Raw genomic sequence first — 15,084 nt, 5'->3', positions numbered from 1 at the left:
CTCGGCCTCTCCCAAAGGAGCAGAACATCACTCCAGACCGACACCCAAGAGGTAGGCAGGGCCAGTCTGAGCCGAGACAGTGACAGTCAACACAGACAGTAAACAGCCTGCCAGCAAGACAATAATACATCAAATCACAACCTAAACACACACACACACACACACACACACACACACACACACACACACACACACACACACACACACACACACACACACACACACACACACACGAGCTATAACTACTGTATAAAAGAGGAGATCATGAAATTACAGTCTTCCCTCTTAATAAACAGAGTCGAGAGGAAAAACACAAAAGACCCTTTGTGTCAATGATGAAATTGCTTATGTAATGGACTGACAAAAGGGCTGACAATATTTTGACCAGCAATCACTGTCTACAACCCACAGAGCTGCATGCAGAATTGTGTTAGTTGGGAGCTAAAATTGAGAGCTATGATCATCATAAAGCTACTGCAGAGTCGTCAAACACTGACTCAAAGAAACACACTCATCCTTCCTCTGAAATTAATCTGCTTTATTTCTTTTCAGTTGGGAGAGACAAATAACAAGGAAACCCCTTGACACACTTTTTAGCAGGGAACGCAGAGAGACCACGCTGTCTCCCAGCTTGGCATTCCTGAGCTGCACTGAGCTGAATATTTCAGCACTTTTCACGTGTCATGCCTTCCTCCCACGGACCACAGAGAGGGCGAATAGACAAACACCAGACACTTTACAGGGAAAACATGAGTTTGCAGAAAAAGACAATGTTGTTGCATTTCACAGACAGGTCGTATTTCAATGAATACACTGCTGGACAAATCAAATACAGGAAGATCGGTCAACAGAAGCTTTAAAAAGAAACGACACACATACTTCTTCACCTAAGAGAGATGAGGTCTCTTGCTCACTCCATCATTCCTCGTCTTTCTACTCCATCATTTCTCCTACTGTCAGACGGGGAAAGAGACGAAAAGAGAGGCGGTAGACTGCTGCGCTCGCCCCCTCACCCTCGAGCTGACACACACACACACACACACACACACACACACACCACACACACACACACACACACACACACACACACACACACACACACACACACACACACACACACACACACACACACACACACACACACACACACACACCAGCTCACTCACCATGAGCGCTGCAGTTCCGTAAAGACACCCAGACCAACCCGGGGGGCAGGCTAAACTTCACAAACCGTCATGGCTGCTCCCGTTGGCCCGGCCACAGCCCACACAGAGGACGAGGATGAAGAGGTCAGGGGGACAGCGGGCCTGCCGATGGGACACACCCTGAGCTGGAGCTGATGCATCAGCGGCAGCATGATACCGCTCTCTCTCACTCCCCTCCCTCCTTGCTTCTCTCCTTCCCAGCACGCACAATGACGCTACACAGAGGCCACGCGTCAGTGCAGAACACAGAGGATCCGATCTCTTTTCAGTGTGTGTGTAGGCAAATCAGCACTGCCGTGCTCTATTGTTCACCGTCGCTGCGCTGAAAAGGAGCACACTAATCTCCTGTGCCCAGCCAGGCACTCTAATTAATCCCAGATTAATTGATACAGGATCCATTTCTCATCCAATCCTCCTGTCTGCTATAACAATCCATCTTCTCGGCGCTCTAACAGCAATGCCTTGGGTCATGTGCTGTGTGGAGCTTTTTTTCCCCTCGCTCTTCTCCCCCTCTCTATTTCATTCCTCCTCACTGTCTCCCTCTCAAATTATAGCCAGTTCTCCTGTGTCCAGCAACTCTGTCTAGCCTCAGAGGAGGGTGGCCCAGGGATAAAGGGGGAACAGGGATTGGCTGACTCCCAGGTGATTGACAGCTAGGTACCGGTGGGACAAGGAGGGCTATGAAACATACAGGACAATACAGAACACTCCCACTGGGAAAATTGTTTACAGTGTGAACAATATTTGTCTGAATTAACCCAGAATGTTCATGCGTGTTTAAATTGAAATCAACCACTCCTGGTTGCGAATAAATAACATTTCCTGCAGGCAACCAGTGACTGTTTCTGGGGGATGAAAATGAACACGTAGGCTTCACCGCCCCGCAGACATATTACCAAGAGAAATATCCTGACTTACAACACCGGAACGCTGAGAATTAGAAATGTAAAGCTCGACAGTTGAATTACAGCCTATAGTGTGACAGCGCAATAAAGCAGAATAAATACAACAGTAGACTAATAAAACAGAAACTCATTAGTCCTCGTCCAAGGGACATTAGGCCCACCCCCTGCCATCAGGCAGGGCTTGCCATGGCAAGACAATGGCTTCCAGGCAGGTGCTGAAAATATAGCCATCTGAGACCCGGCACCAGGGATAAGGTTACCACCGCAGGAGATGAGAATGCCTAAGGCTAGATTGGGTTAACGGGGGAGAGGCTGTCTGGGGTAGATATACAGAGCTCACCTGGCTAGCAGGAGGACTCCAGTTTCTGTCCACACCCACTGAAAGGATCAAATGGTGGATAGTGGCCTATAGTTGTAGTCAAGTGACTCTTTGGCCTGTTTAAATTGGAGGACCCCAGGTAATGATGTCACCTCATAGCTCACACTAACATGGGAGTTGGATACGATGATGGAAAATTGTGGTAAAACTTAAAGCAGGAAAGTGGTACAATTTCAAACCTGGGTCAACTCAGACCCACCAGTTAATAGTAAAGCTTTGTTCCTGAAGGCAAACAGTCAACCCTAGAAGTTTCTGTTTCTCAAACTAGATACTCTAATGTAGTTGTCCTCTTGCTCAGTTGTGCACTGGGGCCTCCCACTCCTCTTTCTATTCTGGTTAGAGACCGTTTGCGCTGTTCTGTTAAGGGAGTAGTACACAGCGTTGTACAAGATCTTCAGTTTCTTGGCAATTTCTCGCATGGAATAGCCTTCATTACTCAGAACAAGAATAGACTGATGAGTTTCAGAAAAAAGTGCTTTGTTTCTGGCCATTTTGAGCCTGTAATCAAAACCACAAATGCTGATGCTCCAGATACTCAACTAGTCTAAAGGACAGTTTTATTGCTTCTTTAATGAGCACAACAGTTTTTACCTGTGCTAACATAATTGCAAAAGGGTTTTGTAATGATCAATTAGCCTTTTAAAATGAAACTTGGATTAGCTAACCCAATGTGCCATTAGAACACAAGAGTGGTGGTTGCTGATAATGGGCCTCTCTACGCCTATGTAGATATTCCATTATAAAATCAACTGTTTCCAGCTACAATAGTCATTTACAACATCTACACTGTATTTCTGATCAATTTGATGTTATTTTAATGGACAAAAAAAGTGCTTTTCGAACAGTAGTGAATATACAGTACCGGTCAAACGTTTGGACACACCTACTCACTATTTTCTACATTGTAGAATAACAGTGAAGACATAAAAACTATGGAATCATGTAGTAACCAAAAAAGTGTTAACCTGTTTGGGCTAGGGGGCAGTATTGAGAATTTTGGAAAAAATATGTGCCCATTTTTAACTGCCTCCTACACCAACTCAGAAGCTAGAATATGCATATTATTGTTCAGGTTTGGATAGAAAACACCCTAAAGTTTCTAAAACTGTTTGAATGGTGTCTGTGAGTATAACAGAACTCCTATGGCAGGCAAAAACCTGACAAGGTTTCATGCAGGAAGTGGCCTGTCTGACAAGGAGTCGTGCGTCTTGCATCTGTTTATTGAAAAGTAAGGATCTTAGCTGTAACGTGACAATTCCCAGGGCTCCAATAGGCTCTCAGGACGCGGGAAAATCATGAAGGTTGACGAGGCAGCCTCAGGCTGAAACAGATTATCATCTTATTCAAGTGTCCCATTAGGTGACAATGGAGTGAGGCGCGTGCGCGATTAGCCCCCGTGGAGTATTTTAATTCGGCTGTTTAGTTTATTGCAGATTCCCGGTCGGAATATTATCGCTTTTCTACGAGATAAATGGTTTTAAACAGCGGTTGACATGCTTCGAAGTACGGTAATGGAATATTTAGACATTTTTTGTCACGCCATGCACTATGCTCGTGACCGTGGATTACCATTCTGATAGTGTCTAGAACTCACGAACAAAACGTCGCTGTTTGGATATAATGATGGATTATTTGGGACCAAACCTACATTTGTTATTGAAGAAGAAGTCCTGGGACTGCATTCTGACGAAGAACAAGAAAGGTAAGAACATTTTTCTTATAGGAAATGTGATTTTGGTGAAGGCTGAACTGCGTGGGTGTCTAAATAACTAGCCCTGTGATGCCGGGCTATGTACTTAGAATATTGCAAAATGTGCTTCATCCGAAAAGCTATTTTAAAATCGGACATATCGAGTGCATAGAGGAGTAATGTATCTATAATTCTTAAAATAATTGTTATGCTTTTTGTGAACGTTTATCGTGAGTAATTTAGCAAACTGTTAGTAAATTCCCCGGAAGTAGTTCTGAACGTCACATGCTAATGTAAAAAGCTGGTTTTTGATATAAATATGAACTTGATTGAACAAAACATGCATGTATTGTATAACATAATGTCCTAGGGTTGTCATCTGATGAAGATCAAAGGTGAGTGCTGCATTTAGCTGTCTTCTGGGTTTTGGTGACATTATATGCTGGCTTGAAAAATGGGTGTCTGATTATTTATGGCTTGGTACTCTGCTGACATAATCTAATGTTTTGCTTTCGTTGTAAAGCCTTTTTGAAATCGGACAGTGTGGTTAGATTAACGAGAGTCTTATCTTTAAATGGCTGTAAAATAGTCATATGTTTGAGAAATTGAAGTAATAGGATTTTTAAGGTTTTGAAAATCGCGCCACAGGATAGCCGTGGCTGTTACGTAGGTGGGACGAATTCGTCCCGCCTAGCCCAGAGAGGTTAAACAATATATTTTGAGATTCTTCAAAGTAGCCACCCTTTGCCTTGATGACAGCTTTGCACACTTTCACACTCTTGGCATTCTCTCAACCAGCTTCATGAGGAAGTCACCTGGAATGCATTTCAATTAACAGGTGTGCCTTGTTAAAAGTTCATTTGTGGAATTTTCTTTCCTTCTTATTGTGTTTGAGCCAATCAGTTGTGTTGTGAGAAGGTAGGGGTGAAATACAGAAGATGGTCTTTTACCAAATAGGGCTAAGTCAATATTATGGCAAGAACAGCTCAAATAAGCAAAGAGAAACGACAGTCCATCATTACTTTAAGACATGGTCAGTCAATCCGAACTTTGAAAGCTTCTTCAAGTGCAGTCGCAAAAAGCGCTATGATGAAACTGGCTCTCATGAGGACCACCACAGGAAAGGATGACCCAGAGCTACCTCTGCTGCAGAGGATAAGTTCCTTAGAGTTACCTGCACCTCAGATTGTAGCCCAAATAAATGCTTCACAGAGTTCAAGTAACAGACACATCTCAACATCAACTGTTCAGTGGAGACTGCATAAAAATCAGGCCTTCATGGTCAAATTGCTGCAAAGAAACCATTACTAAAGGACACCAATAAGAAGAGACTTGCTTGGACCAAGAAACACGAGCAATGGACATTAGACTGGTGGAAATATGTCCTTTGGTCTGATAATTTGAGATTTTTGGCTTCAACCACCGGGTCTTTGTGAGACACAGAGTAGATGAACGGATGATCACCGCATGTGTGGTTCCCACCGTGAAGCATAGAGGAGGTGGGGCGATAGTGGGGGGGGGGGGGGTGCTATTCTGGTGACAGTCTGATTTATTTAGAATTCAAGGCACACTTAACCAGCATGGCTACCACAGCATTCTGCAGCGGTACGCCATCCCATCTGGTTTGCGCTTAGTGGGCTATCATTTGTTTTTCAACAGGACAATGACCCAACACACCTCCAAGCTGTGTAAGGGCTATTTGACCAAGGAGAGTGATGGTGCTGCATCAGATGTCCTGGCCTCCACAATCACCCGACCTCAACCCAGTTGAGACGGTTTGGGATGAGTTGGGCCGCAGAGTGAAGGAAAAAGCAGCCAACAAGTGCTCAGCATACGTGGGAACTCCTTCAAGACTGTGGGAATAGTATTCCTCATGAAGCTGGTTGAGAGAATACCAAGAGTGTGCAAAGCTGCCATCAAGGCATAGGGTGGCTACTTTGAAGAACCTCAAATATAACATATTTTGATTTGTATTACACTTTTTCTTCCCTATTTGGCATCTATTTTTAACTGACTACTTCTTTCTTTCATCCTATGGTGTGACATGTCCTTTGGTGTGACAATTGAAATTGGAGAATGAAATGTTTTTCATCATGGGAAAAATAAAAATCATAATGGAACATATGGTAAGTGATCTCCGCATGCCCCACTAGTAGGTTTGTGGATTTAGAAAAGGTTTGTCAAAATTAAACGTAAATATTATTAAAAAATGAGAGAACAGACACTTTTGTACCATAATCAAAGAAAATAATGCCTAATTGTACTTAAGTTCCACAAGGTAACACATTATTGTGAGATACATGTCATCGTTATTTGTCATGCCTATCTTAAGAATAATAATTGTCATGTCACACTGAGGACAAATTCAACGCTCAATTGTATGAAACGGTTCATAAAATGTGGCATTTCTTTTTAATGATAACCGACCACATACATTTCAAATATTCAGACTTAGTATCATATCACAAAAATACATTTTTCATGCTTAAAACGTCAACCACCCACACAGACACACGTACAAATACAGTATTCTCACCCTAGAAGAAGCAAAGGAGAGATTATATAGAGAGAGATACAAACTTTGACATTGGGTCAAGAGACTGGCTACTACTGTAATATGACAAGTCATATTTCAGAGTCCTCTATCACCCTCGCATGAATAGAACCAAAAGCAGTATGTGGTTTCTTTTCACCGTTCACCCCACAGTGCTTTGAAGCGTGAAACACCAAGAATCTCACTGCCCATAGAATGCTGAAAAGGTACTTATCACAGTTGGAGGCCGTTTCTACTCTTGCTAGAACAAAAGTGGTACGAACATACCGTTTCTACTTGTAGAATAGCAAAGCTCAACAGTAGCCAACAACTTCACTTTAGGCCAATCAGAATGCACGAACCGCCATGTTGGGGAGTCAACAGCAGAGACAACAAAAAATATAAAAGAAGGCATTTTCTCAGTAACATCCACAGATGAGCCAGTCACACTTCATAGGCAATGTAGGCTATGGGATGGTACAGATGCAATGCATACAACACTAAAACACGTCAAGCTAGCTAACCACTGTTAGTTAGATAAGGAAAAATAAAGCTTATAACACACATCTTATTATTCAAAATGAACTTTGCGTTCTGCAGGCCCAGATCAAAGCTTGCGAGACATTCAATAATATAATCAAGAGATATGCTGGACCCTATGTCAGAGAGGTGTTTTTGGGACCACATCGTGTCTTTGTCCTGCTAATAGCCCTTGTGAAAACATGTTTTCAAAAGGCCTCCAGGGCCGACAGAAGTTCCTTACTTTTCCCCCTCTTCCACTTATTCCCATAGTAATTCGTTATGGTTTGCATTGCAAATGAGGGCATAAACTGGGTCAAGACGCCAGCAGAGTAAGTAGACCTTTATGTAGTAAAATAAAGGTTAAATAAATAAAAGACCTACAACACAACAGCAAATTACGCAACACTAGTGACATGTCGCCTACGGTAGACCTACAGTATATCTAAACATTTATATATTTTTCATCTCTACATGTAGGTCTCCTGATTTAAACCCGATCAAACTTGTTGCAACTAAAATGTAGTTAAAATAAACATCTGCATGTTTGCCTGGCATGGAATGTGACTCCATCTCGTTCCTCGCCCTCTTCAACTCAGTCAATGCCGCCTGACTCTCCCCAATGACGTGACTCTCCACCAATAATTACATTTAGAGGATTGGAGGATTATAAATTAATATCTAAGGGGCATTTTTTGTTAGATACTCATATAGATCAGGTTTGCCCTAAGGGGCTTTTATATAATTATAACGTAGGGTTAATAATAATAACTTTGTAAATAAGGATGCATTATGAAAGGACAATGACACGCGGTGGTATATATTTTTATTTATCACAATTTTCTTTAACAAATTTTTGTCTTTAATGCAGACAAGTTCCTTACTTTTTTTTTTTTTTTTTACTGAAATTACAACCAACTTTTTATGGCTTGATAAAAAAATAAAAAATAAAAAATAAATTATTTTGGAGATGATCTCGTTTCAAATAACCAAAAGTGAGCAATTGTAATCTGAAAAGGGAAAAGGCCATTCTTGAACATGGGGTGAGACATTCTTACTAATTTGTTAATAAAGCCAGTTTATTATTTAGAATAATTTCTGTTTTTAGTGTGAGAGAAATCAAAAGCCCACCGTGCCTATTTTTCGAAAATCGTCAGTCCACATGTCAAGTGAAATTCCCCAACTGTATTTACCCATGTTCTCTCTTAACTCCAGGACCACTGACAGTTTTTGTTGTTGTTGCCTGATGCAGGACAAAAGTGACAGAGGAGAGACTCTCAGATTAAAAACGCCTCCATTAATTGCTAAAGTTTAGACTACCAACTATCGATAGAGCAACTCCCCCTTGTGATAGTGTGGTGCAATGACAGAATGCCACCATCTATCACAAACAGTAGCAGCATAAGCTTGTAACTTTTAAAGGGTGTACTGACATGTGTGTGTAAATGATAGATGCAAACACACACGCACACTACATGTTAATGTTTAGATGTATGTACACTCTTTTGTCTGTAATGTATTTGTGTTATGGTCAGACCCCAGTAAGACTAGTTGTCGCCATTGGCGCCGGCTAATGAGGATGCTATAAAATACAAATAAAAAAACATGACCGGAGTTTAGGTTATACAGTGGGGGGAAAAAGTATTTGATCCCCTGCTGATTTTGTACATTTGCCCACTGACAAAGAAATGATCAGTCTACAATTTTAATGGTAGGTTTATTTGAACAGTGAGGGACAGAATAACAACAAAAATATCCAGAAAAACACATGTCAAAAATGTTATAAATTGATTTGCATTTTAATGGAGGGAAATAAGTATTTGACCCCCTCTCAAATCAGAAAGATTTCTGGCTCCCAGGTGTCTTTTATACAGGTAACGAGCTGAGATTAGGAGCACACGCTTAAAGGGAGTGCTCCTAACCACAGATTGTTACCTGTATAAAAGACACCTGTACACAGAAGCAATCAATCAATCAGATTCCAAACTCTCCACCATGGCCAAGACCAAAGAGCGCTCCAAGGATGTCAGGGACAAGACTGTAGACCTACACTAGGCTGGAATGGGCTACAAGACCATCGCCAAGCAGCTTGGTGAGAAGGTTACAACATTTGGTGCGATTATTCGCAAATGGAAGAAACACAAAAGAACTGTCAATCTCCCTCGGCCTGGGGCTCCATGGAAGATCTCACCTCGTGGGGTTGCAACAATCATGAGAATGGTGAGGAATCAGCCCAGAACTACACGGGAGGATCTTGTCAATGATCTCAAGGCAGCTGGGACCATAGTCACCAAGAAAACAATTGGTAACACACTACGCCGTGAAGGACTGAAATCCTGCAGCGCCCGCAAGGTCCCCCTGCTCGAAAATACATATACTACATGCCTGTCTGAAGTTTGCCAAAAAACATCTGAATGATTCAGAGGACAACTGGTGAAAGTGTTGTGGTCAGATGAGACCAAAATGGAGCTCTTTGGCATCAACTCAACTCGCCGTGTTTGGAGGAGGAGGAATGCTGCCTATGACCCCAAGAACACCATCTCCACCGTCAAACGTGGAGGTGGAAACATTATGTTTTGGGGGTGTTTTTCTGCTAAGGGGACAGGACAACTTCACCGCATCAAAGGGACGATAGACGGGGCCATGTACCGTCAAATCTTGGGTGAGAACCTCCTCTCAGCCAGGGCGTTTAACCTCTATGGGCTAGGTGGGACGCTTGCGTCCCACCTACTCAACAGCCAGTGTAATCCCGTGGCGCGATATTCAAATACCTCAAAAATGCAAAAACTTCAATTTTTCAAACATATGACTATTTTACACCATTTTAAAGACAAGACTCGTTAATCTAACCACACTGTCCGATTTCAAAAAGGCTTTACAACGAAAGCAAAACATTAGATTATGTCAGCAGAGTACCCAGCCAGAAATAATCAGACACCCATTTTTCAAGCTAGCATATAATGTCGCATAAACCCAAACTACAGCTAAATGCAGCACTAACCTTTGATGATCTTCATCAGATGACAACCCTAGGACATTATGTTATACAATACATGCATGTTTTCTTCAATCAAGTTCATATTTATATCAAAAACCAGCTTTTTACATTAGCATGTGACTAGCATGTGACTAGCATTCTGACCGAACACTGCCGGTGAATTTACTAAATTACTCACGATAAACGTTCACAAAAAGCATAACAATTATTTTAAGAATTATAGATACAGAACTCCTCTATGCACTCGATATGTCCGATTTTAAAATAGCTTTTCGGTGAAAGCACATTTTGCAATATTCTAAGTAGATAGCCCGGCATCACAGGGCTAGCTATTTAGACACCCAGCAAGTTTAGCACTCACCAAAGTCAGATTTACTATAAGAAAAATGTTATTACCTTTGCTCTTCTTCGTCAGAATGCACTCCCAGGACTTCTACTTCAATAACAAATGTTGGTTTGGTCCCAAATAATCCATTGTTATATCCAAATAGCGGCGTTTTGTTCGTGCGTTCAAGACACTAACCGAAAGTGTAAATAAGGGTGACGAGCATGGCGCATTTCGTGACAAAATTTTTTGAAATATTCCATTACCGTACTTCGAAGCATGTCAACCGCTGTTTAAAATCAAATTTTATGCCATTTTTCTCGTAAAAAAGCGATAATATTCCCACCGGGAAAGCGTGTATACATACAAAGAGAGAGAAAATAAAAACATCTCGTGCCCTCGTGCACGAGCGTGAGTCTCAGAGTACTCTGACCAGCCACTATCCAAACGCGATAATGTGTTTCAGCCTGGGGCTGCCTCGATATCATTCAGCTTTTTCCCGGGCTCTGAGAGCCTATGGGAGCCGTAGGAAGTGTCACGTTACAGCAAAGATCCTCAGTCTTCAATAAAAAGAGCCAAGATGAACAACAACTTGTCAGACAGGCCACTTCCTGTTCAGAATCTTCTCAGGTTTTTGCCTGCCATATGAGTTCTGTTATACTCACAGACTCCATTCAAACAGTTTTAGAAACTTTAGGGTGTTTTCTATCCAAAGCCAATAATTATATGCATATTCTAGTTACTGGGCAGGAGTAGTAACCAGATTAACCTCTCTGGGCTAGGCGGGACGAATTCGTCCCACCTACGTAACAGCCACTTGAAGCCTGTGGCGCGATTTTCAAAACCTTAAAAATCCTATTACTTCAATTTCTCAAACATATGACTATTTTACAGCTATTTAAAAGACAAGACTCTCGTTAATCTAACCACACTGTCTGATTTCAAAAAGGCTTTACAACGAAAGCAAAACATTAGATTGTCAGCAGAGTACCAAGCCAGAAATAATCAGACACCCATTTTTCAAGCCAGCATATAATGTCACAAAAACCCAGAAGACAGCTAAATGCAGCACTAACCTTTGATGATCTTCATCAGATGACAACCCTAGGACATTATGTTATACAATACATGCATGTTTTGTTCAATCAAGTTCATATTTATATAAAAAAACAGCTTTTTACATTAGCATGTGACGTTCAGAACTAGCATACCCCCCGCAAACTTCCGGGGAATTCGCTAACATTTTACTAAATTACTCACGATAAACGTTCACAAAAAGCATAACAATTATTTTAAGAATTATAGATACAGACCTCCTCTATGCACTCGATATGTCCGATTTTAAAATAGCTTTTTGGTGAAAGCACATTTTGCAATATTCTAAGTACATAGCCCAGGCATCACGGGCTAGCTATTTAGACACCCGGCAAGTTTAGCACTCACCATAATCATATTTACTATTATAAAAGTTTGATTACCTTTTGTTGTCTTCGTCAGAATGCACTCCCAGGACTGCTACTTCAATAACAAATGTTGGTTTGGTCCAAAATAATCCATCGTTATATCCGAATAGCGGCGTTTTGTTCGTGCGTTCCAGACACTATCCGAAATGGTAAAGAAGGGTCGTGCGCATGGCGCAATTCGTGACAAAAAAAATCTAAATATTCCATTACCGTACTTCGAAGCATGTCAACCGCTGTTTAAAATAAATTTTTATGCCATTTTTCTCATAGAAAAGCGATAATATTCCGACCGGGAATCTCCTTTTCGGCAAACAGAGGGGGAAAAAAAAATCACAAAGACGGGGCGGTCAGGTCATGCGCCTAAGCCCAGAGTCCCTTGATCGGCCACTTGAGAAAGGCGATAATGTGTTTCAGCCTGGGGCTGGGATGACGACATTCAGCTTTTTCCCGGGCTCTGAGCGCCTATGGACGACGTAGGAAGTGTCACGTTAGAGCAGAGATCCTTAGTAAAAGATAGAGATGGAAAAGAAGTTCAAGAAATGGTCAGATAGGCCACTTCCTGTAAAGGAATCTCTCAGGTTTTGACCTGCCATTTGAGTTCTGTTATACTCACAGACACCATTCAAACAGTTTTAGAAACTTTAGGGTGTTTTCTATCCATATGTAATAAGTATAAGCATATTCTAGTTACTGGGTAGGAGTGGTAACCAGATTAAATCGGGTATGTTTTTTATCCAGCCGTGTCAATACTGCCCCCTAGCCCTAACAGGTCAAATCGGGTACGTTTTTTATCCGGCCGTGTCAATACTGCCCCCTAGCCCTAACAGGTTAAAATGGGCGGTGGATGGGTATTCCAGCATGACAATGACCCAAAACACATGGCCAAGGCAACAAAGGAGTGGCTCAAGAAGAAGCACATTAAGGTCCTGGAGTGGCCTAGCCAGTCTCCAGACCTTAATCCCATAGAAAATCTGTGGAGGGAGCTGAAGGTTCGAGTTGCCAAACGTCAGCCTCAAAACCTTAATGACTTGGAGAAGATCTGCAAAGAGGAGTGGGACAAAATCCCTCCTGAGATGTGTGCAAACCTGGTGGCCAACTACAAGAAACGTCTGACCTCTGGGATTGCCAACAAGGGTTTTGCCACCAAGTACTAAGTCATGTTTTGCAGAGGGGTCAAATACTTATTTCCCCTCATTAAAATGCAAATCATTTTATAACATTTTTGACGTGCGTTTTTCTGGATTTTTTTGTTGTTATTCTGTCTCTCACTGTTCAAATAAACCTACCATTAAAATTATAGACTGATCATTTCTTTGTAAGTGGGCAAACGTACAAAAATCAGCAGGGGATCAAATACTTATTCTAAGTCAGAGCCGTCCAGAGTAGTGATGCTGGACGGGCGGGCATGTGCGGGAAATGATCGATTGAATAGCATGCATTTAGTTTTACTTGGATTTAAGAGCAGTTGGAGGCCACGGAAGGAGAGTTGTATGGCATTGAAGCTCGTCTGGAGGTTAGTTAACACAGTGTCCAAAGAGGGGCCAGAAGTATACAGAATGGTGTCGTCTGCGTAGAGGTGGATCAGAGAATCACCAGCAGCAAGAGCTACATCATTGATGTATACAGAGAAAAGAGTCAGCCCGAGAATTGAATCCTGTGGCACCCCCATAGAGACTGCCAGAGGTCCGGACAACAGGCCCTCCGATTTGACACACAGAACTCTATCAGAGAAGTAGTTGGTAAACCAGGCGAGGCAATTATTTGAGAAACCAAGGCTGTCGAGTCTGCCAATAAGAATGTGGTGATTGACAGAGTCGAAAGCCTTGGCCAGGTCGATGAATACGGCTGCACAGTAATGTCTCTTATCGATGGCGGTTATGATGTCATTTAGGACCTTGAGCGTGGCTGAGGTGCACCCATGACCAGCTCTGAAACCAGATTGCATAGCGGAGAAGGTGCGGTGGGATTCTAAAATGGTCGGTAATCTGTTTGTTAACTTGGCTTTCGAAGACCTTAGAAAGACAGGGAAGGATAGATATAGGTCTGTAGCAGTTTGGGTCTAGAGTGTCACCCCCTTTGAAGAGGGGGATGACCGCGGCAGCTTTCCAATCTTTGGGAATCTCAGACGATACGAAAGAGAGGTTGAACAGTCTAGTAATAGGGTTTGCAACAATTTCAGCAGATAATTTTAGAAAGAGAGGGTCCAGATTGTCTAGCCCGGCTGATTTGTAGGGGTCCAGATTTTGCAGCTCTTTCAGAACATCAGCTATCTGGATTTGGGTGAAGGAGAAATGGTGGGGGGTTGCTGTGGAGGGTGGTTGCTGTGGAGGGTGCTGGGCAGTTGACCGGGTTAGGGGTAGCCAGGTGGAAAGCATGGCCAGCCGTAGAGAAACACAACACACACAACCGTGTGTGTGTGTGTGCTCGTGCGTACCTTCTGTATTTTCTGGGGGTGTTTCTCTGAGCACTCTCTAGGGAGGACTTTCCCAAACAGCTTCCATCCCGGGTCTTTCTGCTCCACTGGCTGAGTGTCCTTCACTTTCTTGACAAACAGACTCCTGAGAAAGTGAGGGAAAGAGAGGGAGGGCGCAAGAGAGGGAAGAGGGAGGGGGAGAGAGAGAATAGTGAGGGACAGAGAAAGATAGTGAGTGAGTGAGTGAGAACATGTAAATTAAGTCATTTAAACCCAGAGCCAAAGGTGAACACACACTGGCACCCTTCAATAAGTCACCAACGGCGGAGAACAGCGGCAATACAAAGGCTGGCTGGCGTGTGTCCATGAGATAAGAGCACAAGTGAATTCACAGATTTAAACACAAAGCCACACCCCGAGCCAGTGGGCAGTTAAAGACCCAACCATGTGAAAAGTGGAGCAGTACAGGCCAGGGACAGAGCACTGGGCTACACTTCAATTTAAAATACCATCTTGAAATAAAGTAGGCTAGAAAGAGCACAGCGAAGAATCTAATAAATCAATGGGTTTGGCATTAAAGATGGAATCTGAATTAGGGGAAGCAGCGCCACTGTCGGCTCCTGCACCTTTGTTATTGTTTTTATTTTGTAGACT

The 15,084-nt window shown here is 42.5% G+C and overlaps 1 protein-coding gene across 2 annotated transcripts in view; it reads right to left on the bottom strand.

Annotated features, from left to right (window-relative positions):
* Positions 1 to 15,084, bottom strand: part of LOC106577489 (TBC1 domain family member 14) — an 86,886-nt gene that overhangs the window by 37,764 nt on the left and 34,038 nt on the right. Inside the window, exon 3 of one of the 2 annotated variants that reach the window (XM_014155520.3) lies at positions 14,452 to 14,575. In XM_014155520.3, the coding sequence (XP_014010995.1) occupies positions 14,452 to 14,575 (124 nt within the window). Of the gene's footprint in view, positions 1 to 1,166; positions 1,678 to 14,451; positions 14,576 to 15,084 lie in introns of those variants that run through there. The other variant, XM_014155523.3, reaches the window with a different exon arrangement.

Source organism: Salmo salar, chromosome 18 (assembly GCF_965601325.2).
Source record: "Salmo salar chromosome 18, fSalSal1, whole genome shotgun sequence".
In the NCBI taxonomy this organism is placed as follows: Eukaryota; Metazoa; Chordata; class Actinopteri; order Salmoniformes; family Salmonidae; genus Salmo; species Salmo salar.
The sequence above is the reverse complement of the archived record's forward strand: the minus strand, read 5'-3'. Positions and strand labels throughout refer to the sequence as shown.